The sequence below is a fragment of the Dermacentor variabilis genome, chromosome 7, assembly GCF_050947875.1.
Source record: "Dermacentor variabilis isolate Ectoservices chromosome 7, ASM5094787v1, whole genome shotgun sequence".
NCBI lineage: Eukaryota > Metazoa > Arthropoda > Arachnida > Ixodida > Ixodidae > Dermacentor > Dermacentor variabilis.
Genome location: NC_134574.1, coordinates 113,388,306 through 113,412,133, shown reverse-complemented (window position 1 = coordinate 113,412,133; position 23,828 = coordinate 113,388,306). Strand labels below are relative to the sequence as shown.

Genomic DNA, 23,828 nt, shown 5'->3' with positions numbered 1-23,828 from the left:
CTAAAACAGAGCCAGAGCGCACGTTGTGAATGGACCAACTGGTGCTGGCAGGCGAGCACTGATGGCAATGTAAAAAAAAAAAAATGAGACTTAGAAAAGGTGATTCATATGTCACTGGTATTACGCCACACTCCCCGTACCGAGCCCTCTTTCGGCGATGTGAAGGCTTCAGCCGAACTAGCTGGCTTTGATGAAACATTTACATCCAAATAGATAACTCGTGATAACGGACGACTGTCGACGCTCATGCCTGCGCTGCGCCATTCTTCTAATTGACGCTGTTATCTTTGGATAAAGAGGTCACGCGTGTTCCGTAACAATGCCTTGCCAAAGCGACTCTGTCACTGGTGAAATACTAATCAAGCTGCTGCGGGATTATTACCCCGTGCAGCCGCCCCTCTGAACTTCTGCAGCATACCGTGAATGTAGTTATTTTAACAGAATATATTTCGCTGCCAACAAAAACCAGATTGTACTCAAAGCTCTAGACAGACTTAGCGTATTTTATAATAGATTTTAATCATAGATGATATAGTTCATTCCTTATAATTTGTTAGGTCGTAATGCGAAACATGGCCGTAACACAGATGCTACGATACGAGAGCGCATACAACGGTGTCTTTCGATCAGCGTTACCATCCGATAAGCGTCCCGAAAGCTCCATGGTAGGATCGGAAAGTGTCTCCACAACCGTTAGCAGATGTATGGTGGCTCCAAACGACCCACAAAAAAATTGTAAAGAAACATCCTCGCTTGCTATCCAAGTATGTGCGTAGCGCGCTTTGGGAGGAGGTTATTTGTGCCTCACTGTGGCGCTACGTGTTACGGGTGGTGCCCTCCCCCCCCCTACATGTCGTTCCTCACATTCGCGCGGGCGGCCAACTGGCCACTTCACCAAAGATCAGTTCGCCATCCCGGGTGGCGTCCGCGACCGTAGGCGCAGCCTTTCAGCGTCAACGACAGCAGGGGAGTATGAGAGAATGCTCCCCTCAGCACCGGTACGACCATGGGGATTTCACTCATGCGTTAGGCTGATTATCTTCATGATCGGCCCACGAAGACAGTTGGCAGTCGCAAGAAATCGTGGTTAGTTCCCAAAGTATGTTAAACGCATTAAAAGAAAAATGATTGCTCTAGAACTTTTCGCAAAAGAAGATGCCAACCACTGGTGACGTGGGACAAATCATTATACAAGGCGACCGGTCAGCGGCGAACAGCTCTGACGATCGGAAAGCTTTGTGAACTCCGGCGCCTGATGTATTATACATAAATAATTTACTTTGTCAGGAATCTTAGGGCGGAACGCAGAGACCCGGATCTCGGGGCCTCAGTTTCTTTGCAACTATTCAACGTTACTTGTTTCTCGTTCCCTCAAGCACCGAGTATGAATATAATTTAATGTGACTAGCTTTGCTGCGAAATCTGGCTCCTGGTGTTGCCTCGGAAAGTAATGACACGCAAGCTTGCAGAGGAGGCACAAGTTATGCAAACTCGGCACCGCAAACTCCATTTACAGCGACAGCGTTAGTGCGACTAGAAGCACCCCAAAAGTTTATAAGTGGCTTTTCATGGTCTGCGTGGACAAATAAATGATTCCTCACAGTTTGTCTTCAAAGGGAATGTAGCGAACGTTAGTGCAAATGCTCGGAAAAATTGTGATGTGAGTGGGTTAAATAAAAACTAAATGAAAAATTGCTAAATCCTTGTTTATGCCTGCTTGCAACGCCTACAAACTTTTCCCACTATCCTAAAAAAATAAGTAAAGAAAGGAAAATAAGAAGCAGTAACAATTCAATTAGCACAGAATGAGGGCCTTGTTATCGGTGATGACGCGTACGACCGCACGCTTGAAGTACGTTGAATTATTACATCACTTGCAGAAATTTACTTTACAAGTGTTCGAAAGCTTTAGAGACATATTTTACTCTTCTAAGACGTAAAACACGCTTTGTTTACTGCGGTTGTGGGAAGATTACCGTTTGCCTATAGTGCCGCTATAGTGTGGTGTTAAAAGCGATAACACCTCGGCTCTCTGTGTAATATTTGGGCCTTTTCTACTGGTTGCTCCTCGTGCTTGGCACGATTATTTTTGCCTGTACGGTTCGCGTGTTTCAAGTCGCTGAACTCTGAGGCCTAGCTTCTCTGGGGCAGCGTTGTGTCTGTCGATGCTGGCCCTTATCGCCCGGTAGTCATGTGTAACAGTGGTTGATGACGGCGTTAAAAGCGCATGGGAAGTGTTTATGGCTTGTATACGATGCGTATACGTATGTCGAATCGCGCAAGGAGAGGGGCAGGTAGAAAGGAGCCAGTGGCATAACCAAAGCCAGGAAGCGTAACCGGGACAGAGCCTCTTTGGCTGCAGTATATTGGGGGAGAAGCAAAGGCGAGAACAATACAAGGAAAGGACAGGATTTGAGTTCCTGACCAACGCTGGAGTCGCATACCTAGAGATTCATCGAGCGCTGTTTTGAATACGGTTCCTCAGTTTGGTTGTGAATCCGCGAGCATGGCCACAAGGGTGGCCTGCTGCCTCGAAATTGTTTTTGTTTCTACGAGGAAACAAACTAAATTAAATGAAAAATAAAAATGTCAGTACATCTGCCGGTACGTCACACGATTTTGCATAGGAAGGTGTAGGCAAGATCTGCGTGTTCACACCACGCTTGTTTTTTGATAGTTTTTATTTGCCGTGGCTGCAGCTTGCATTGAGAAATGAACTTAGAAGAAGGGCGCACCATATACACGAACTTGCAGCTGCTGTATGCCTAAAATCGACCAAGATTAAGAAAGAGAAATGCAGAGCCACGTGAATGGCGCAAGAAGGTTATCTCAGCCATGACTGATGAAGCACGATAAGGAGTTGTCTACCTTTATGATCCATTTCTGGCGCTGATCGTGTGCCTAGATTCTAAGGTGTTGTTCAGTAAGTACGGCACCTAATTCATAGCTGCAGCTCAGTGTAAATCTACTGCTTTCCATTTCAGATGTGTTTAAGGTAAAAACGCTTATAACTTGGAGCACGTCAGTCATCGTCACTTGAATATTTGAACGAACTCTGGCGTTCGCACTATTATGCTATGTATCTATATGTCTAGCGTGTCACTCACTACACTCAATGGAAATGAAGATATATGATTTATTGAAACGAAAACAAGGATATCACCAGAGCACTGTGGTACACAAACATGCGTTGAGCTAAAAGCAGGACATCAAGACAACTTGCATTCGGGCCGGTTGGTGATCGCCGGCCAGTTGCATATTTGGCGCTCAATGTCAAAAATTGTATTCGGCGCGCAGTCCTTGAGATGCGGTGTCGAATGCACGCAGTGATAGTACTTGCTGCAGTCTGACTCGTGCGGCAGCATCATGTTGTCCTTGACTCCTTTGCAGACATTCTTGCTCGTCTCCGTCACTGTCGTTGCACCGGTTGCGAGTTTCGATGACGTCACAGACGATTCTGTGGACGTCACTGTCAGTAGGTCACCGCGACCGGGCGAGGTGGCGGTCTCTGTTGGTAGCACCTTCGCAGGCGTACTCTGAACTTCCGCTGGAACTTTCGACGCAGGTACGTCTGCCGGCGACGTCGCAGCAGTGTTTGGTGAAGGAGTTGTTTCCTTGCCCGTTGGACCTTTCTGCGGGTTCGTTGACGTGTTGGTCTCGAGCTGGGATCGCGTCGATACCTCCTTTGCGTTGGTCGTTGTTGGCTTTGGTAGCGGTGCCACGGTGGGCCTCATTTTGGAAATGTCTGCGTCCCACCACGCCGCGTTCGGAGGATCGTAAGGATAGTCCATGTCGTGAGTTGCTTCCTTGAAGCTGGAGCGAAGGCCGTTGAGGAGGTTAGACTTTCCCGCGCATTGCGAGTTGTAGTCGTCCAGGTCCACGCTTCTGATGACAGCGCCGCGGTACTTGCGACCCATGATCATTTTTGCCTGCGATGCAGCAAAACAAAACGAGCATCAAAGAGCGAGGAACTACGACCACAGCAGAAGAAATAGGCTTTACTGAAATACCACATTTTCCTTTCCGGTACAGCCTATTTCTTATGCTCCCGGAAAGTGCATGATGTACCCTAAGAAAGCTAGCGCATTAATACCACATTTTTTTTCCGGATATAGGCAACACGCCCACGTTATTAATGGGATTATTATTCTTTGGGGAACTTAAGCCAGCGTTTGGCATGTTTCTCTGTCCACACCTTACCGTTCCGCCACCAACTTGAGTCAATATGTTGCCCATGGTTTAATGGGTAGAGCATCGGACTGCTGTTCTGTGAGTGAACCGGATTTCAAACCAACCATCGCGCTAGCCTGGGTCACTGGATATGTTATGTTCGGTATATGCCACCAGAGCCGCTTCAATGAGCCTGTGTTACGTCAACTTGGTCGGCTCCCGTCGGATGGCGACGAAAATGCACGCTGATGGCCGAGCGCTGTCGATGAGGTAAAGAACGCCTTGCCGTTTCCTCGTCGCCAGTCACGATGCAGCCGACCTTCTTCACCACATGCACGCTTGAGTGGAGCATAATACCACTGCGCAAACGCTCCATCACGTGGCTTTTTTTTTCATATTTTGCCGGCTTTTTCTGCAACCCCGACAAAAGGGCTACGTGAGACGTATCGTAAAGGAAATAACTCGATCGGTGGCTTCTGAAGGTGCTCTACAAATCTGCGTATCATAGTTGGGCTCCTCAGCCAATAATTAGAAAGTTGGATAATTAAACCTAATTAATTAGGGAGTTATGGGGAAAACAAAGAATTGTATGAGTTACTGTAGGCTACTGCGAAAGCATGCGTTATGTTCAATTCGCTTCCGACGCGCATTCATTTTTAAAATCTTGACTCAAGTTATGTGGGTCACTGTGTACATGTTACAGCCTAACGACTGGTTGGTTGGTATGTGACAATTTATTTTGCCTGTTCTTGAGCAATTGTGCTTATCATCTGCGCATTTTAGCAAGCTAATAAACCGGCAGAACAGAAATTGGCACGCACCAAAACGCAGTCCTCAAGCTTTCTTCTACTATGGCCCATAACAGTTCTCCAGCTTTATATTATCTGAGAACGCCTAATAAGGAATAATGTCTCAGAGGAGCACGCTTTGCCTTTAAGGTTACCTCGTTAAGCCGTGGGGTATAGTTTTATCTACCGTCCCTCGAAAGTGCCATCTTTCAGGCGGTGCCTGAGGGTTTTGTGACCGTGACCGACAAACTTGCTTTTGGCTTGACCTTATACCAGCGCCGACAGACACTAAGGCCAGAATGCAAAAAAAAAAATATTTGTACACTGGATTTTGTAAGAATATGCCACAGTCAATCGTGGCACGGGCATTAGAGTACCGGAAGCGGCCTGCCAAAAATGAAGAGCTCCTACGACCCCCCCCCCCCAAAAAAAAAAAAAAAAAAAAAATTGGAGTTCACACCTGCTGCCGCCGCTTTTTCCGCTTCCAGGTGTATGTGAACCGAAGGAAAAGGTTTTATGGTATTAATGCGCGCTACCTTGAGGCGAATGCTCTCGTCGTCCTCGTAGGCCACGTATTCTTCATCCTTCTTCAGAAACGGACAGGCTCCCTGGCTGGAGCGTCCCTGCTCCCAGCCGCTTTGCATCTCGGAGCATACCTGGAACACAGGTGAGCACGAAGTCTCGAGAAAAGCATTTCAACAGCCATTCTTTTAGACACTTATTTCTGACACAAGAGTGGCAGCATGGCGATGCTTATAGGCACGCATTTTTCTTGCTCGCTCTGTCTTGCTGTATTCCTGATGTCCTCTGCCAAACTGCGCGAACTCGGTGCCCGAATTCACAAAAGAAGAAAAGAAAGAAAAAGAAAACGCTTACGCTAGAGCTATTTTTCGTAAGAGGAAATGCTAGCCAGTGTTCAAGGTGGATACATCACTAGCGAATGCGACCGCACGAAAAGCAAATAGCAGCTCCGAACGAAAAAGCTTTGTTCATATGTACGCTGGTCTTCCTGTAATAAGTAATATTTTTGTCATTGTGAAGTCGCCCTTGGCGCATATTCAGTGCTGCGCATAAATGTGGCAAATAGATCGAAGCAAAGGTGTCATACTATTTCTCAGTGACATCCGCAGCAAACGCTCATTAAATAAACCTGAGCCTTGCATTAAAAAAAAAATCGAAACTTGTTTGAAGGAGCAGTTGGCAGCCTATCGTGATGCTTGAGATATTATTAATGAACGCCGTACGAACAAAAACTTACTTAATTTGGACCCTTGCCCGTGTATAGACAATGTGGGCTATATAGGTAACTACGGAGTTGCTCTACGATGTACGTGTTTCTTTGTGCCGGCCAAGCCTTTGCACTTATTGGTATTTCAAGAATATTCTATGAAAAATCTGACACCCTAAGTTTCTGGACGCTATCCATACATAGCGGAAATAGTCGTAGTCTCCACCGTGTTGATACCAAGTGCGTAGCATATGTTGAGTCCAGCTCGTCTAGCCGACCGAAATGAAGCTTTCGGCGAGTTTTTTTTTATAAATAAGAGAAAGACAGAGCTTGACTAGCAAAAAGTCCGGCAGCATGTTACACTACTGTAACACTTGAAGGCGAAAGCCTGCGGTACACTTGGTAATGTATTAAGCGATTGATCAGGGGGTCAGACTTCGTGCAAGTCATAACGAGCCGCGGCGTTACGTACACGTCAGGCAAGCCGTTGTCTGCGAGCTTCGGCCTCCTCCCTACGTTTCTGTCTGGCATCGCCGCGTTGCTGCTTTCGCAGTTGAGCTTCCCCGGCTAGTTTGCGACGCTTAGCTACGGCTTCACGCACTCGTATATCAGGGTCAGACTAGCGACAACGACGTTTCTTTTCGACTTTGCGTTGGATCCTCTTAGCCGGGGGAAACAGCACTAACGGTCGAACGCCTTGCTGCCGCTGCTTCACACGTCCGCCCACGTTTCTCGCTTGGCGAGCGTAGTTCGATCCCAGAGGGGTAGGCAACGTTTTATTCATTGTTTGGATGCTTGTTTTGAGGTTGTTCTTTATTGAAACGTATGCTGTTCTGTGTGTTGTATGGGTGATTTCAATGAATGCATGCCCTGTACGCTTCCCTTTTCTAAACGCTTGTAGCCTCTTCCTTAAGGGAGTCTGAGCCATTGCATCTTTTTGCTTGCTTACGGGGTATGAGCCATTGCTTACGGGGGTATGAACGATTGCATCTTAGCACGAGCCATTGCTGATTATGATATTTTTTGTACCGCTCGACTAGACGCCGGGCTTTTTAGGTATGAGTAATTTCGATGAGCCACTTAAGGCTTTCTCCTTAATGGTGAAAAAGTGGCGTCAGGCAGGTCATATGTTGTGCGCGCGCTACTGCAGATGGCTTATTGGAGCAATAGAACGTGCGGCAAGTGAAGGGAACTGCAGTCGAAGATGGTAGGAGATAAGATGAAGGTGTTAGATGAGAAAATTTGTGGGAGTAGGTCGGGGTTCGATGCGCACGGAATTGGGGCGATACCCTACATATAGCTAAAGGTGGTCTTCATTCACTAGTGAAAATAGCTCTGAAGGTTTAACTGATAATGAGGAACATTGATCGCTGTTGATTCTGCAATATAGGCAGTATCTCGTTTCAACCATTATTTGTTTAATGAAAATTTGTAATAACAGTGTTCATTTAGCCTTTCCTTTAGCTCGAAGAAAGAAGGTACCTACTTTATGTTTGCATTGGGAAAGCCAGCACAATGTTTTACCGTTTATTTTCACCTCCATTAGAATTTCTGCACATTTCATTTTTCCAGAGTGCACAATAATATAATTATGCTGCTTTTTTTATTTTCGCTCGAATGCGTACACGTTTACTCACAATTTACTTTTGCAATTCTAAGTTGATCGACAATTTCTGATGTCAAAGATAAATTACACATAAACGCATCTTTACGACTATTAAATTTTATTTTGTACTCGTTTTACTGCGTCGTTTTTGTCTCAGGAAGTTTGTGTATGCCTGCACTGTTAAACTTGAGTATTGTTGCTTTATAGAATCAACGCAACTGTATCGCTTCTTTATTTGTCATTTGTCCCCCGCCCCCTCTTCATATATCGAACCTTCAACGGTAACTTGAATAATAAATACTTGTTGGCTTGAAGGACGACGTAGGATGCCTTCGTGCATACATTAATAACACGCGCTGCGTTCCGGTAGTTCGACTGGAGCAGCAATGCAGCGCCTCAGAGTTCGTTACAGCAGAGTCACCCTGCGTCTTCTCACCTCGAAGGATGACAGGAATCCATTCTGCTTGGTGTAATTAGCTTGTCGGCCCTCGAACACAATGTGCCTTCCGAAGCCTGAGCCCGTAGCCGAGTACGTGCGACCCGACAGCACAACTTCCGGCACCACCCTCGTGCGCTCGGCGCCCCTCTTCACGATGAGCTCAAGTCTGTCAATCTGCGAGGAACGGAACGGAGAACAAGGAAATTGGGCTACATATTGATGCGGGTCTCTTAAATGAGATGTATGCGCAGGCATCTATCAGAACGTGACGGAACGACGACACAAAGCTGCAATGAGCACTGAGTAGAAATCTTAGGGACGATTTCGGCATAAAGTCTGTGTACTAGTTGTGTGGAGGAAACTTAATTTATTTACAACTTCGACGATTTGTGGGATATTGTAGTTGAACTCTTAGTGAACGCTTCTTGTGGAAGTACATGTGCCATAGCTGATGCGTGTCACACCATTAAAACTGCCAGTGTATCTTCTTCGCTAGACAACTTAAATATATCGGAAGACAAAGCGGGTCTGTAAGAATTCTTGAGATAGCCTTACGACTGCTTAATTGTTATGTGGGTGATTCACTTAAACTTTCTTTAAACAAAGATGCCTTCCTTGCTCATATTACAGATTTCGCAATCATGATAATCAGGAAAACGAAGCAAATACAGGGAGGATCAGAGCGACATGCAAGCGTATGAGACGCAATTATTCCGTGGTTTCGTGCTGGGAATATGATATTTGAGTGTATTTTTTTTGCGTTAAGGTTCTCCCATGCCGATATCGATCCGTCCATATGAAATCATAAAGGAAAAAGAATTATCCGCCACTCTGTTTCCTAATTTTACTCAGACGTTTATTTCCTGGTCGTGCTATTATTCATTCCTTAGTATTCAACCAGCTCGCTAAGAAACAAGTCACACTTAGAGAAATTACATGCTCACATCAGACATATCCATGGTCTTTGACACGTTCAGCCCTGCGCCTTTCGGAAACTCTTGGCAGTCGCTGCTTTTTACAAAAAAGAAGTTGACCAGTCTGAAAAAAAAAATAAAAGGTAACAGTCGCACGAATGTGATCTGCGCTTCCAGGAATATGTCTGCAGCCATGCTGTGAAACAAAGACAAGCCCAGCGTACGCGCATCCAAGAGAGGAGGGTTAGAAACACAGCAACGAGGAGGATTAGGCTTACTGGTACAGCATTCCCATAAGTAATGCGCAAACAAAACGACAGAGTGAAAAAAAAATTTGACGCAGAAACTCCCGCGGCAGCTATCTAAAAAATGCGTACGCACTTGCTATACTAATCGCCTGCTTTTCGTCGTCGTCTTATGCTGCTGCGTTTGGTATGATGGCGAGGCAACACCGCGAAAGGCGCATAGAGAAACGGAGAAACGCGATTGGCGCAACAGGGCTAGGTGACTGTTTATCACTGTACCGTTTCAAAGGCCACGCCAAGAAATGCATTTAGCATGGCATTTAGCATCGCGTCGCGCCATTTGTCAGGCGATGTGACACGCGCACCGCGTGACGTCGATACGTGTCACACTTTGCATTGCAGTTGTGGTTGTATTCCACCAGGTGTCCCGGCATGCAGCAGTTGCACGTAGCAGTTGGACGTAGCACTTGCATCTGCATGTGGCTGGACCTGTTTAAGTCAAGCAGGCTGGGTGATCGTTTGTCACCGCACGTTTCAAAGGATGTGAAAATGAATTACCATCGTCACCATCAACAGCATCGTTATGATGTGACATCGATGTCACATCATGACATCGATGACGACATCGATAACATCGACGATGTGACATCGCGTAGTCTGGCGCACGCGTCGTGCCGCCTCGCAAGTGACGAATCGCTGCTGAAGAAGCAAAACGTAGATCTACGGGCGCGGCTGCAAACCAGGCAACATCGCGCTCAGCCAACCACTGTGCAGAGAGCAGCAGTACAAGCCGCAGCTCGCCGTCGAAGCCGGGCGGACTGTTCATGTGCCCTGCTGTACGTGGAGCCGAAAGATGGAGATCCTATGGAGTCCTGCAGCTTACGCGGTGACTGACTGTGCTGCGAGCGGCCGCGCAGGCTTGCAGCCTTTGTTTTGTGTAGGATAACCATTTGCGACATTTTGGTAATGCAAAAAAAAAAAAAGATCTTAGATGCTGCGCCTTATAATTTTCCCCTAGTCAGGATGCAGCGAAGTTCGATTCGCGCAAGCAAGGCTTGTTCCGCACTCACTCTGAGAGCCTGTTGAAGTCGAACAGGTGGTGCGTGGAACTGTCGAAAGCGGGCAGCGTCAGGATGATGTGCCACTTTGCTATGTATCCTTTGAACCTCTCACGTATTTCCTGCAAATAAATAAATAAGTAAATAAATAAATAAATAAATAAAGAAAAATAAATAAATATGGAAAGCATGGGGGCGGGGGCAAATAAGATATTCGGAGACATACAAACGCGTGAACACATCGAAACGAATGCGAAAAGTGGATGGAGCAAGCAGCAACTACAACACCGCACAGCGCCTGCCGACATTCCAGAAAGAAGGGTGTAGAACCATATTATAGGGACACATAAAGGTTAGCACAAAAATACTTCGGAATAATGAAGTACTCTTCTACAACTTAGTTTTCGTTAATTTTGCGGCACGAGCTTGATTGCATGTAAAAATAAAAATAAAGGACGAAATGCCGACATTTTTTTTAACTTTTCGCCGAAACACTAGCGCAGCTAAGTCAATGTGACTTCGTATACATTTCAACGTATTTTCAAATAGTTGCGTCCGTTGTGGGGAGCAATTATAACTTTAGCGTTTGTCTAAATTCAGTCGTTGGATCCTCCTTGGATCCTTTCGAATGCAATGTGGTCCATCTCTCTCAGTCTCTCTCTCTCTCTCTCTCTCTCTCTCTCTCTCTCTCTCTCTCTCTCTCAGAAAAAAAGTGGCCTCGCCACCCGCCTTTTGTATTGGCGTCTGTTCTGGATTTTCATTATTGTAGAGGCGTAACATACTAAAGCAGCTCGACTTATATTCATTACAATATTCCGGAAGAAGGGAAGGAAGGAGTGAAGAACAAATTTGACGGCATACAAGATGCTTAAGTAAAACACAGGAAAGAAAAAGCTTGTCTACTACGAACAGGAAAAAATACAAAGGACTCCGCAGATCCCGCCGCTTCTTTTGATCATGCATACATTTCATACCGCGCTCTCTCACCGCTATCTTAACGAACCGTAACCAAAACATTCGTCATAAACAACAAATACTTATCTTGCGATTTACTCAAACTTAGATGGCTGTACGGAGAGTCTGGGGCCTATTGAGTACTTAATTCAGCTCCGACGTGTAAAATAAAAAATACTAGAACACCGAATGAAAGCCGAAGTTTTTTAGTCAAATTTTTTTTTCCGCTCAAGAAAATTCGATTTGGGGCTAAAGAGCTTAAAGCGCGCACAAATACTGCGACAGGCATTGCTTCTTTATAAACGCTACCTCTAAGGCGAGGCTTCGGGTGCGAGGGGCTCCAATTCATTGGAGCCAGTGTGAGATGTCATTTGAACCAGCAGTGCATTCTAGAATAAGTGAAGAATGCTCGTTGCTGCTTTTACCGAGAGAACTGCAAAGCTATCAAGGAAATTTTTTAGTGAAGCCCGATAAGGAAGTTGGACCTGAACTGCAGCTGTTTCCGTAACGCGTACTCAACGAGTTTGCCTAAGGGCCTTCACTGTGTGCGTTTCCTCGCGGATAATTACGCTCAGACGTTTTCTTTCATTTGCGTTGTCCCATTGGCGATGTTGGACGTCCTGCATCAACGCAGGAATTAAATTTCGCGCGCAGCATTTAGCAAACGTGAATTTTCCCTTACGAAACTACTTAGTCCATTGTCTTGCCCCGCTAAACAGACGTGTGTCTTGAGAGATTTCCTCGTAGACAGCTATCTGTATAATTTAGTTTGTAGATATTTCTTTTTTTTATGAACTCTATGTTAACCGAGTGTTTGATGACAGGAGTACTTGAAAACTGACACTAGCGTGCTACGCGTATAGTAGCCCTTTTTAATCAACCGTGTACATGAACTTTCATTCAACGCGGGTGAATATGGGTAACCTATATATCGACTTGGTTTGGAGCCATTCCGTTCTCTACATTGAGTTCTCGTATACTTAGTACGTCCGTTTATTTATGGCGCGCATGTGAATCTTTATGAGGGGAATGGGTAGTTGCAATTTCTCAGTTGCATGCGTATTTAGATTGCCGGCTCTATAATGTAGCCTGCGTTCCCATCTGTGTGCAGTTATGCAAACAACAACGAAAAAAAAAAGGCTATACTCGGGGGAGCAGCGCGCGCTTCGATTTCGCGGACCTACCCCTGTCTCGTGGAATGTCTGCTATGTTAGAGTGGCGCTTAAGCCTTACCCACAAGAAAGGGTTTATCAATTTAGCCGTGTCCCACGTCCAGACCGTGTCCTGCGCCGTCCTTGAGCCGGAAAAGAAGTCGACGACGATGCCGTCCAAGCCGTAAGTCTTGACCCACTGCGAGATGCTGATCACCATGTCCCTGTAGAGGTGCATCTGACGCAGGAACTGCCAGTACCTCTCCACCGTCTCGTGCGGGCCACCGATGCCGAGCAGCAACTTCAGTTTCGGGTTCCTCTTCTTCAGCTCGCTCAATTCACGAAAGCCGCCTTGTGGGGAAGAATAAGGAAACAAAAACGCGCATTTTACTCAAGATTGACGGAAAGAAAAAAAAAATAAGGGAAGTTGACACTAAGAGTAACGTTAGAGAACTTCAAAAGATAGCGGCATGGATTAGAGAGCACCCTGGTGTAGCCGAAGCTCGAATATTTGAGACTGACCGGAAGAACTGGAGCTGGCCAGTCTGCGATGCTATGCGTTTAGAGCGGATGACCAGCGGTTTGTTATAGTTACAGATAGAGCATGAACGGAACCGAAAGGCCGTCGAGTTTATGAGGTGTGACGAGATTTGGAATGCTGGCGTAAAACGTAGTCGACTGAGAAAAATTTGGAGGACGCTTAAACTTCGCCTTGAGGATGGAACACGATATCATTCAGAGATCGCCGACTGCTTCTCACGCTTCCGGGCAGCTGCTGTTTATGTACCCGTAATGTTTTCCTGGAAAAACTGGCGGCGAACGCTATATACGCACGAAAGCGAGCTTCCATGGTTCTTGTTATGACGGTGTTGCAAGGAACCGAGCGGGCAGTGCCAGTCCTACTAAGATAAACCTCAAACGGCAGCTGGAAAACGCTCTCGCGTTAAGAGGGGTTTGCGTTTGAGTTCCCTCGTAACGGAATTATGTTTTCTCATACATTCAAATTACAATCCGACGCTATCGTTCTGTAGGTTGATTGCGAGTCGTACTTTACGAATTTTCTGGCGCATTTCACTTCGAGAAATTCAATTACTTCAATAACGCATCTGCGCCACGCGGAGGGCCTGCGTGTATAGGGATGCGTTATTTGAGATTACTTTCTTGGCCGGGGACACTGCCGCCGACACCGACCCCGGATTTCCTGCGACATGGGGCCCTTAACGCTGTCGCGTTAAATGAAGAAGTAATTGGAGATTGCTGTAAGAGGCTTTCTCAGTGCCGGTGCACAGACTCAGCTGCTTATGATTATCTTGATGTATATTCGCCAGGAGATAAAGTATAAGGCGTGCCATTAGATTGACAGACAGACAGACAGACAGACAGACAGACAGACAGACAGACAGACAGACAGACAGACAGACAGACAGACAGACAGACAGACAGACAGACAGACAGACAGACAGACAGACAGACAGACAGACAGACAGACAGACAGACAGACAGACAGACAGACAGACAGACAGACAGACAGACCGGTAGATAGAGTGATAGATAGATAGAGTGATAGATAGATAGATAGATAGATAGATAGATGGATAGATAGATAGATAGATGGATAGATAGATAGTCTGCGTATTTAGGTAACGCGAAACAAAACGTAGTTGCGTAGAATGCAGGCACAAAGGTAGTCACATGCCTGACAAACCGTAAGCTCCCCTTATTCTCCAAGGAACACTAAACTGTATTTCAACACCCCCTATTTTCCTTATTCTTGCGGCCAAATCAGAAATGTTCGAAACGCACAATCCTTATCGCAACAACTCGGACTCGCATGCCAGCAGGAAATGTCATTTGAACGCAGGATAAATGTTCATTTTAGATTTGTGCACCGTGTACAATCATTGTCAGGAGCTTACAGGGGGATGCTTGCGCCTCGAAGCGGAATTTCTGCTTATTCCGGGCGCGCAGCCGCAAAGTAAGGAAGGGCCAAGTTAAACGCAGCCACACACTCCTATCATTTCTAAGCTGTGTAGGTAGGCTGTGCGGAAATTTAATTTTAAGATGATTTTGTACCCTGTCAACATTTTACGCCAATCGTTGAAACGAGTGTCGTCTAGCCATCAATTCTGCTGAACAACGCTAAAATCAAAATGTTATTATGAAGTTTTAAGTGCCAAAAGCCGCATATGATTATAAGGCACGACGTAGTGCGAGACTCCGGAATAATTTTCACCACCTGTGGTTCTTAACGTCCACCCAGTGTATGGTACACGGCCGTTTTTGTTTTTGTAACCACTGCGCGTCGGGGATGCTGTGAACGCCGTAAATATATCTAAAACATAAGTTTTACCCCCCCCCCCCGCCCCCCCTGGAAAAGGGAAAGACACAGAGGAATGACTTACGATGTGGAGGTAGCATCCATATCGGATTGTAGAGGAATGATTTAGAGTAAGATCGGGCCTCTGGATCTGGATAAAAAGAAGACAAGTTTGCTGGTGCTGAGCAACCTGGTGGCAATCAAAACATATGACCGTTCGCTTCTTGCATCAGAGACACTGAGACGGAATAGGTATTCGAGTTAATTGTTGCACGCGAAAGCGGAGGTCGTGCCTGACACGGTCATTGCGATTGTAAGCGCTGTATTTTTGAGAAATACGTGAAAGGACCGGAGTCTTTCAGTCTGCGACCCCAAGAGTCGAAAAGATGCCTTCCATTCACGACAGCTGGACAGGAGCAAGGTAATGCTGTTTGCCTCTGATTGGAGCAAGCCAGACAATTCTTTTTGTATTTCGCCTAATTACAGAAGTAGTTACTGTTACTTGATAAGCTACTCATGTGTTATGTTGAGAGCAAAAGTGTATATGAGAAAATTGGAGACCATAACGAAAATTTTCCCAACCCAGCTTTCTGTTGCTCGATACGCGCCACATAAAAGTTACTTTACAAGCCCGACGGAAAGCCCGCGAAATACTAAATAGAGTCGCGTGACTATACGGACGGTCGGAAAAAACTTTAATGAGAAAAGGACCTACGAGGTTGCCAGCCCGGGCTCAGGCCACCTGGGCATTATGTGCGGTAAGGCATAGCCTTTCCACCGCTGCCCGGGCTCGCTGGATAGCCCATAGTTGGTCGTGTAGTTCCGAGCTAGTCAGAGCGCTTAGCCATTGCTCCTCGAGAAGGTCCGGTTCTTTGTTGTCCTCTGCATATATTGCTCTGATCTCTGTGCATTTCCATAAGATGTGTGCCATGTCTGCGTGTTCGTGCTTGCAGAGCTTGCAGCTCGCGTCTGGGTATTGTCGTGCATTTACTCTGTTTAAATGTGCTGGGTTTTGGAACGTTCTGGTTTGCAACCTCCTCCGATCTCTTTCTCGAGACCTGTCGAGTTGTTTATGGGGTTGTGGGTATGCTTCTCTTTTTTTCGCATAGTGTATCAGTATGTCGTGGTACATGGCCAGTCTGTCCCTGTCGTCTTGTGTCACTACTTCGTCGCCGTCGCCTCCTCCGTGTTCTCAATCGCCTCCGCCGCAGTCCTCCCCGCTTCCCCGGGGATTGCGGGATGTTGTGCCGTCACTGTCCGAGCCGCGGGAGGTTGGTTCTCGCCCGGCTCAGAGGGCCTTCTCGTTGAGCTTGGGAGGGGCGCTCGGGTATCCTGTGGTTACTTCTCCCATATGTGCCGGGATCCAGTTGAGGTATTTAGGTGTGATTTTGCCGTTGTTGAAGTCTTCTGCTCTGCGCTTCAGGATTTTGGCCGCCTCGGTGGAGACCCAGCCCTTTGTGAAGTTCCTAACAGCCGTCTTGGAGTCGCTGATTATTGTTCTGTCTTGTCGGCGACCGTTGATTACAGCCAATGCGTTGCCGTTTCTTGCGCTGCCTCGGACGATCTGGTCCTTACAGAGCCCGCATTCACGGTCTTTCCTTTCGCGTCCATGACCACCATCGCCAAGAGGGAGGTACCCTCGCCACCACCGACACCACTATTGTCGTCCCGGTTTCTGGGGTACCGGGCGGCGTCTACGAAAAGTACCCCCTCCCGCGCGCCGTGGTTTTTGAGGATCGTTTTCCTATACTGTATTTTTTTCTCTCGACATTGTGCACGGCGTACACGTTCTTCTGGATATTTTCCGTGTTTATTACGGCTCGGGACATCCGCACGAATCTGCGCCTTGGGGCCCCTCAATCCGCGGTAGTTTATGCCGATCTTTTCGAGGATTACGCTGTCCTTGGTTACGGAGAGTCTTTCGAGTTGCGCTACCCTCTGTGCTTCCGCGACTTCATCTGGCGCGTTGTGTACGCCGAGTTGTAGTAACCTATTACACACCTTGATAATTAGAACAAGAGTTAAAAAGTTATCGGATGTTGTTTCTGACGGAGAAAAGAAACATGGCTTTACAGCTCGAGGACAGAAAGTACTGCTTTTGTTGTCAATAGAAAGGTATACCGGGAAGAGAAGAAAAAGCATGTGCATTTTGGGAGAGTTAGCGGCAAGGAACGCCATGTGACAAAAATATCCCGAAAGCGAGGGAACGTTTTATCGATGGCAAAAGAGTGGGGCTTGCCTAATTAGCGTGATGGATTGACGCCGGGATGACGGGATGACTGGCCTACGTCGCCGTCGGGTGTGGGCTTTAGCTACGAAGATGCGCACTAGACGGACGGGGACGGACGGTCGCTACAGAGTTATATAATCACCTTTAAATAAATAATGGAATGCCAGTAAATAAAAAGAATTATTGGCGGTTTCTCGACGAGACTCTAATCAACATTCACTTCGTTTTAATTGTGTGCAATTATCCGTGTTTTTTTAAAGCTCGGTGCGTGGTAGCTGGGACACAATGTATGCTATGCCCAATTGTTCATAAAAATTAAGAAAGTTTGCAGGCGCTGCCCAATTTTAATTATGCAGAAAACAAAAGAAACGAAATGCTATGAAGGTTCATGAAGCAAATAGTCACGTAGCCTGGGGCCCTGCACCGTAAAACTATTCCAATATATTTTTATTCCAATCTGACGTCAAATTTGCGTAACCGCCGACGCAAACATCGGGCGGTGACCCGCAGGGTTGTCTGAACAAACCAATCAAATGCTCTACTCGTTCTAGAAGGTCTCTTGTTAACTTGAAAAACGAATAACATTGCCTACACTTAGCGGCTTGGCTTATCTGATTGGCTGACAAGAGACGAGGAGCAAACTCAAGTAGAGAAGGTCTCGATGGGGCCGAGCCAGTGCACTGAAAATCGTCAACCGGACGAAGAGGGTGGTGCCGGCGTCTGTGATTGGTCCACTTTCCATTACTTAGCTTGCGGTGGCTGGTCGAAAATCGCGGCGGCATGCAACAGAAGGTTAAAAATGATGGTAAAGCGAATCATCAGCAAAGAAGAGTTGGAAGAACGAGGTCGTAAATGTGCCGGAAGTGCTCGAAAACGTTACACGGCCACGCAAAAAAGTTTTCTTACACGCAAATAAACCCATGCTCGCCGGTAGGTGCGAGTAGCCAGTGCCTGAGCGGTGAGCGGCAGCCATATTTTATTCCTTTCGGAACGGGGCAGCCTGGGGCTATCCAGAAGAAAATTCAGTTTTGTTCGGCATAGTAATGCATCTTTAACGCGTACACGTCACTTTGACGCGGTGAGCTATTGCGGTTTTTGTGACGTCGCGTGACAGGCAGGAGAAGCGGGTGCAGCCCGAAAGGATATTACCAATAGCCGAAGGCCAAAGGCGAAAAGGCGCCGAATCAGAAATAAGTATTTTTCTTTTGTTCGGTCAAATCATGCATAATCAGTGTGTACACATCGTATATGATGGGAAGCTATCGCGGATTTGTGACTTCGCGCGACTGACAGGTGAAGGCGGTGTTGTCCAAAAAGGTTTCTCACCTATCATGGAGGGCTGATTGCAGAATTGGAATAGAAGAGTTTGGAATAGTTTTACGTTATAGCTTCAACATTTGCTTCGTACACTGCAGTCTAGTATTTTGCCCGTCTTGGCTTTACCGTTGTTCTCTTCGCTAAAATTTCTATTTCTATAACGTAACCGTATCTATATCTGTATCGATCTCATCTTTCGTGCTTTGCCCCACTAACACCCTAAGTGTGTTTTGGTTATCTCGATCACTGACCCGTTAAGGCTCCCATCGGCTTTGAATCTCAGTGCTTCCTGGTAGGTGGGCGTTTCATGTATAGCAAGTTATGCCGTATTGCGGCAAATTTTCTCAGAAAATTGGTCATATTTCACCCTTTCACTTTGAAAGAAAAATGGCGGACACGGAGTGGGTGTACTATACTCCTACTACGAAGCTGTATGAATGACCGGCTTTCTACATGGACTTGTTAGACGTTAGACGTTGGTGTGCTGCTTTGCTAATGCACATCAAGTTTTGGGTAGAATGACGTCAACCTTCGATTAGTCGTTTACGACTTTTAGCTTCTTAGTCGTTTACGACAGCTTCTTTTCTGAATTAAGCCCTTTCTTCCCTTTAGTTCATGCCTTTATTTTGAAATCTGAATTATTCAGTTTCTGTGATATTCGTGCGCTATAGCTGTTAGCATGCTTCACAATGAAGCAATAACAGCAGATCTTTTTTTTATGTGGGAACCAACTCTGACTAATGTTTTACCTTCAGTATGTGTAGTGACTGCGGTTGCACTGGAGTGAAGTTCTTGTGTTGTTGCGTGAGGACACTTTCGTTTTACTGAAGCTCCTAAAGCGCTTCCTTCACTTTTTACACATGCGTTACTCTTCTCATATATTAAATTTACTGTTCCTTTCTATTTCGATTGTTTTGCAGCACCGAGTGCTCCACAGGTACTGCTGTAGTTTGTTCGCTTCACTGTGTGTGAGCCCCCTCACTGCAATGACTAAATGGTGCTGTAGGTGGAAATAAATAAATAAACAAACAAATAAATAAATAAATAAATAAATAAATAAATAAATAAATAAATAAATAAATAAATAAATAATCTGTTTAGGGGCTATCCGATTTACTCAAGGTGGGTGTGTGCCACTACTACAAGAGGCAGTAATCAACACACGCTGAGTGTAACAGGAGCACGATGTCTTTACCTAGGCTCAGCTCCTTCTCGGTCAGCTTTATCTTGCCGGTGGCGTTGTCGATGGTCACGTGCGAGTAGATGACCGCATCGCACAGTTCGGCGGGAATGTCTTTCGCGCTGAAGTTGTGCGGCGCTGGCCGCCAGCGGGAGAAGGCGTCCCAGACGCAGAACGTGTAGAACGTGGGTTTCTTCGCAGAAGCTGCAGCGGCTGCGAACATGATCGAGAAGCAGTGTAAGTCACGCGTTGCGCATCACTGCTACAGCGTATGCGTCCCTCCGAGGACGAGCACGACGTCGTCGGTTCGGCGCCCAGCAATTTTTGGCTGCGTTCCGACGGAATGCATAGAGGCTAAGCATGTCAGTCGAAATATGGACCACAAATAAGACAAAAAATTTGTTTATGGTAGCACCATTAAAAAAAAATTCCGGGTTGCGCTACACGAAACAGTGGAACGTTGGTTGCGCCAGGATTTCGTTTAGATTTGGATGAAATCCTTCTGGCTCCACTTCAAATAATGACGGAAATGTTAAGTTGCAATTATTCGTCTCTAATTACCGGGAAATGTTCAATACATATGCGCAGCAATGTGCCGCGTTGCGCTGGTTGGTGTTTCTGAAACGTGAGACAGTGCAGTAAGACGAGGCCAAATAGTAAGGGAGACAACACAAGCCTTAATTTAGTAACGCCTGTGGTTAGTACTGCAGGAGCTCCTTATCTGTAGCGCGCACCGCCACACGCATATGCGAACAAACTGCACTATCAACGAACTAAAAATCAAAGTTTCTTTTTTTCAAAATGCGTCAATAGTGGGAGGCTGCAAATAAAACGCATGTAACTACAGTGACAGTCTAATTATCAGCGCTCATCAATGCTTCTACGATTGTTTGCAACAATTGCGCGTTGATTCGCCATTATATTGCGGGTCGGTATGTTGCACATATTACACGAATTCACTGTCCCAAAGTATTAAAATCTGAACTCGTCAAGCTGCTCAGACAGCTTTTTATTGCAACTATGACGACGCTTGAGGCGCAATTCGGACCCTCGATGCCACCGTCGCCGTCGCCGTGCTGTCCCGCTTTCGACGGTGCGGGCGCGGCCCGCGCTGAAGCACAGTTACAGTGACTCCCGAGAAGAGCAGTGCGTTTGGCAGCGGCGACAACGAGGCCAAGTGGACGCGCCATCAGTGTTTGCCGCTATGGGGGCTCGGCTCGGCGTAGATGTGTACACATAGCAGGGCTGCGTTCGGCTTTCGGCCACTGGCACGAGTGTCGTGCGCGCGCTCATCATTGGCGCACAAGCTGAGCTGCTTGCACCTGTGCTCAGTGGTCTGGGCGCTTAGCGTCAAGGCTAAGCGTTATCTTACATTTCACCGGGTGCTCTGACTCACGCCGACGGTGCATCGTCGGTTCTCATCTCGTGCGGAATCGGGGTGCCACGTCTCCGATGCCGGTGTGCTCCTCACCGATGCCAGCGTTGAGAGACGCCTATCAGCCGCCAGGGAGCAGTTGCTCCTGCTTTACCCTACTTTACCCTAGTTTACCCTACTTTATCCTACTTTACCCAGCAGCGGGTGCGCGGCTTTACTTAGTTCTTAATGAAACAGAATACGTTACCGAAATATGCGTTTATATTGGCAAGCTACGGAGAGGATATTGCGTCGTACGGTTAGAAAGGACATTTATGCCGCTCGGAGGTCTCATAACAAAAATTGAAATTTTTTATATCATTACGCATTAAGTTAGGCAATGATAATTCGTTTGTCTACTGTAATTTTTTCTCGCTGTCAGTGGAAAGTATTCTCAGGAACATTGATGTGCACCGCACCGTGTGCACGACCAGCGAGAGGTCTCGGAAATTTACGTTTCTTAATTCAGAGTGAAAGTTTCTTGCATTTCCTGAAAATATTTACTATCACTCGTAAAGCAAAGCCAAAAGGAAAAGTAAATACGAAGCAACGAGTGAACACAATTTCTTTCAGGCCTCGACAATTACTTAGGGCGAGTAGAAGTAGTAGCTGAAGAAATTCAGAGATATGTCAAGTCTAGCAGACTTGTGAGAAAAAGTCCGCTTGATATCATTTGTAGTCAATGAAATTGTGGCATGGACTAGTGGATTTAGAACGTACCGTAACAGCAAACGACGATGTACGCAACCGCGAAGAATATGAGGGCTTTAGACGAAGACCTGTAACATAGGAGAGAATGGCGAGTTCAGAAGGCACCACTCAGATGAAGTCGGGTCAGACAGAAGACGCGACACTGAAAATGAGCTGTAACATGTAGCGCGACTTGCCAAAGGTTAACTCAAAGGAAACTGAGCCTCTTGTCCAAAAAACGTGTTCACCTTCTCTGGTATTAAGATATGTATAGGTTAGAATTTTATAGAGAATAGTGATTCTAAAGCAATAGCAAGGAAGTGGTAAAAAATCTGGCAACACAAATTTAAGTTTGGTTTGCTACAAATTTAGCTATTCCGAGTGAAGGGAATGGTGATGATTGAACGTTTGTACACCTTGTCTTGACCATGTGTTATGCTCAAAATAAACGATCCAGTTCTGGCCACCTGGAAAATCAAAGCGTGACACAAGCCTTATATGAATAGAAAGTACAGAACTAAGTTATACTAGAACCAATAAACCTAAATAATCTCTACCAACCTGAAAGACCCACTGAATAATTTTACACGCGATTCGATGGAAGTAGCAAACCAAAATACCGCTTATAATAGTTTGAACCCCTTCGTACCGCTGACTTGTCACTGCACATGACATGATTTATCCGCTTGAGCTGTCAAGTGTAAGGCGAAATTAAAGTACTCACCTGTATGCCATGGCTACGTTGAATGTGATGAAGCGCCCTTCCGAGGAAAACTAAAGAGACATCGTTTAGTGTCGAACTGCAGTACGAACAATCGGCCGGAATATGTCGCTTTGTCTCAAGGGGCACTTCGCAGCGCTTGCACGTTGCATCAATCTCAATTATTCCGCACTCTTATCAGCACTTTATCGTGCCCTCGTTTAACGAAAGACCATGCGGCGAGATTGGCTGTTCAGTGAGATTACAAGTTCATCTGCTTCTATGGGACTCTGCCCGTGATCAAGGAATTGATGAAGCATGTCAGAAGAGTAACCAACGCTGGAAATTGGGATCTTCTGTCCGTCCGTCCATCCTCTTCGTTGCGTCGTGCCGTCTTCCTCCGAGCAATTCGTCATCCTCTGCTTCACCGGCATGGCATGACTGGTTGGCTGGGATGTTTGTTAAATTCTCTCGTTGTCGAAAAAGTCGCAGTTCCGCCCGAAAGGCGAAGCATCGATTGCGATATCAAATTGGTAGACAGTCATAATAAGTAAGGATAGTAATTTTATCGGTCGTACAAGCTTGGGAACACTGACTTACTAACTAAATTAACAAGCATGGTATCAGCGCGGACAGGCAAACATGCACACGTCACACTCGATGGCCGCGGACACTCGCTGTGACAACGCTGACGTGAGGAATTGCGGCAGCAGCAGCGACCGATGTGACCTTCGCGCTTTCTATCGCTTCAACGCAAACTGAGCGGCGAGAACACAGCACGCGCAATGCTACGAGCCCTCGGCCTGCCTAGACTCTGCCCCCAAGCCGCAGATCGCTTTCAACATAAAGCCCGCGCGTCCGCCCGGGTACGCACCAACGCAGTTGCTGCCGCAGTACAACGCCCCCCCCTCCCCCCCTTAACTGCCCTCCGCCCAGTATCGTGCGCGCGGCGGAAGACGGCGCGCTTCCTCCCCGCTTTCCTTCCTTGCGCGCGTCTAATTTAGCCGCGATCGTCTGCTCCCCCTCGCACGCTTTCACTCGCGCATACAGCTTTCAGCGCGCGGCAACGGTGTTACCACTTTCGCACTTTAAACGGAACATTACGGCGACGCCCACGCCGACGGCAGAAATGCGCCTGGAGTGTTCGTGTAATTGCTATCGCCATAATACAAATGATGGACATGTAGCACATGTCAGTACCTAGTACATCTAAACTCTTTTCATGAGTGTAACCTCCCTCTCACCCGCCGTGGTTGCTCAGTGGCTATGGTGTTGGGCTGCTGAGCATGAGGTCGCCGGATCGGATCCCGGCCACGGCGGCCGCATTTCGGTGGTGGCGAAATGCGAAAACACCCGTGTACTTAGATTTAGGTGCACGTTAAAGAAACCCAGGTGGTAGAAATTTACGGAGCCCTCCACTATGGCGT

The 23,828-nt window shown here is 46.7% G+C and overlaps 2 protein-coding genes across 2 annotated transcripts; both read right to left on the bottom strand.

Annotated features, from left to right (window-relative positions):
* Positions 1 to 3,170: 3,170 nt before the first annotated feature.
* Positions 3,171 to 3,923, bottom strand: LOC142587772 (uncharacterized). Its single transcript, XM_075699014.1, has one exon. It carries the CDS (start codon positions 3,921 to 3,923, stop codon positions 3,210 to 3,212), a length of 714 nt encoding a protein of 237 aa, XP_075555129.1. The 3' UTR covers positions 3,171 to 3,209.
* Positions 3,924 to 3,956: 33 nt separating this feature from the next.
* Positions 3,957 to 22,436, bottom strand: LOC142588792 (endochitinase-like). Its single transcript, XM_075700612.1, has 9 exons — positions 22,426 to 22,436; positions 21,732 to 21,790; positions 19,613 to 19,810; positions 12,636 to 12,904; positions 10,461 to 10,570; positions 9,176 to 9,269; positions 8,229 to 8,405; positions 5,495 to 5,614; positions 3,957 to 3,971 (listed from the first exon to the last, which is right to left on the bottom strand). The coding sequence occupies exons 1-9, from the start codon at positions 22,434 to 22,436 to the stop codon at positions 3,957 to 3,959; spliced, it is 1,053 nt and encodes a 350-aa protein (XP_075556727.1).
* Positions 22,437 to 23,828: the final 1,392 nt, after the last annotated feature.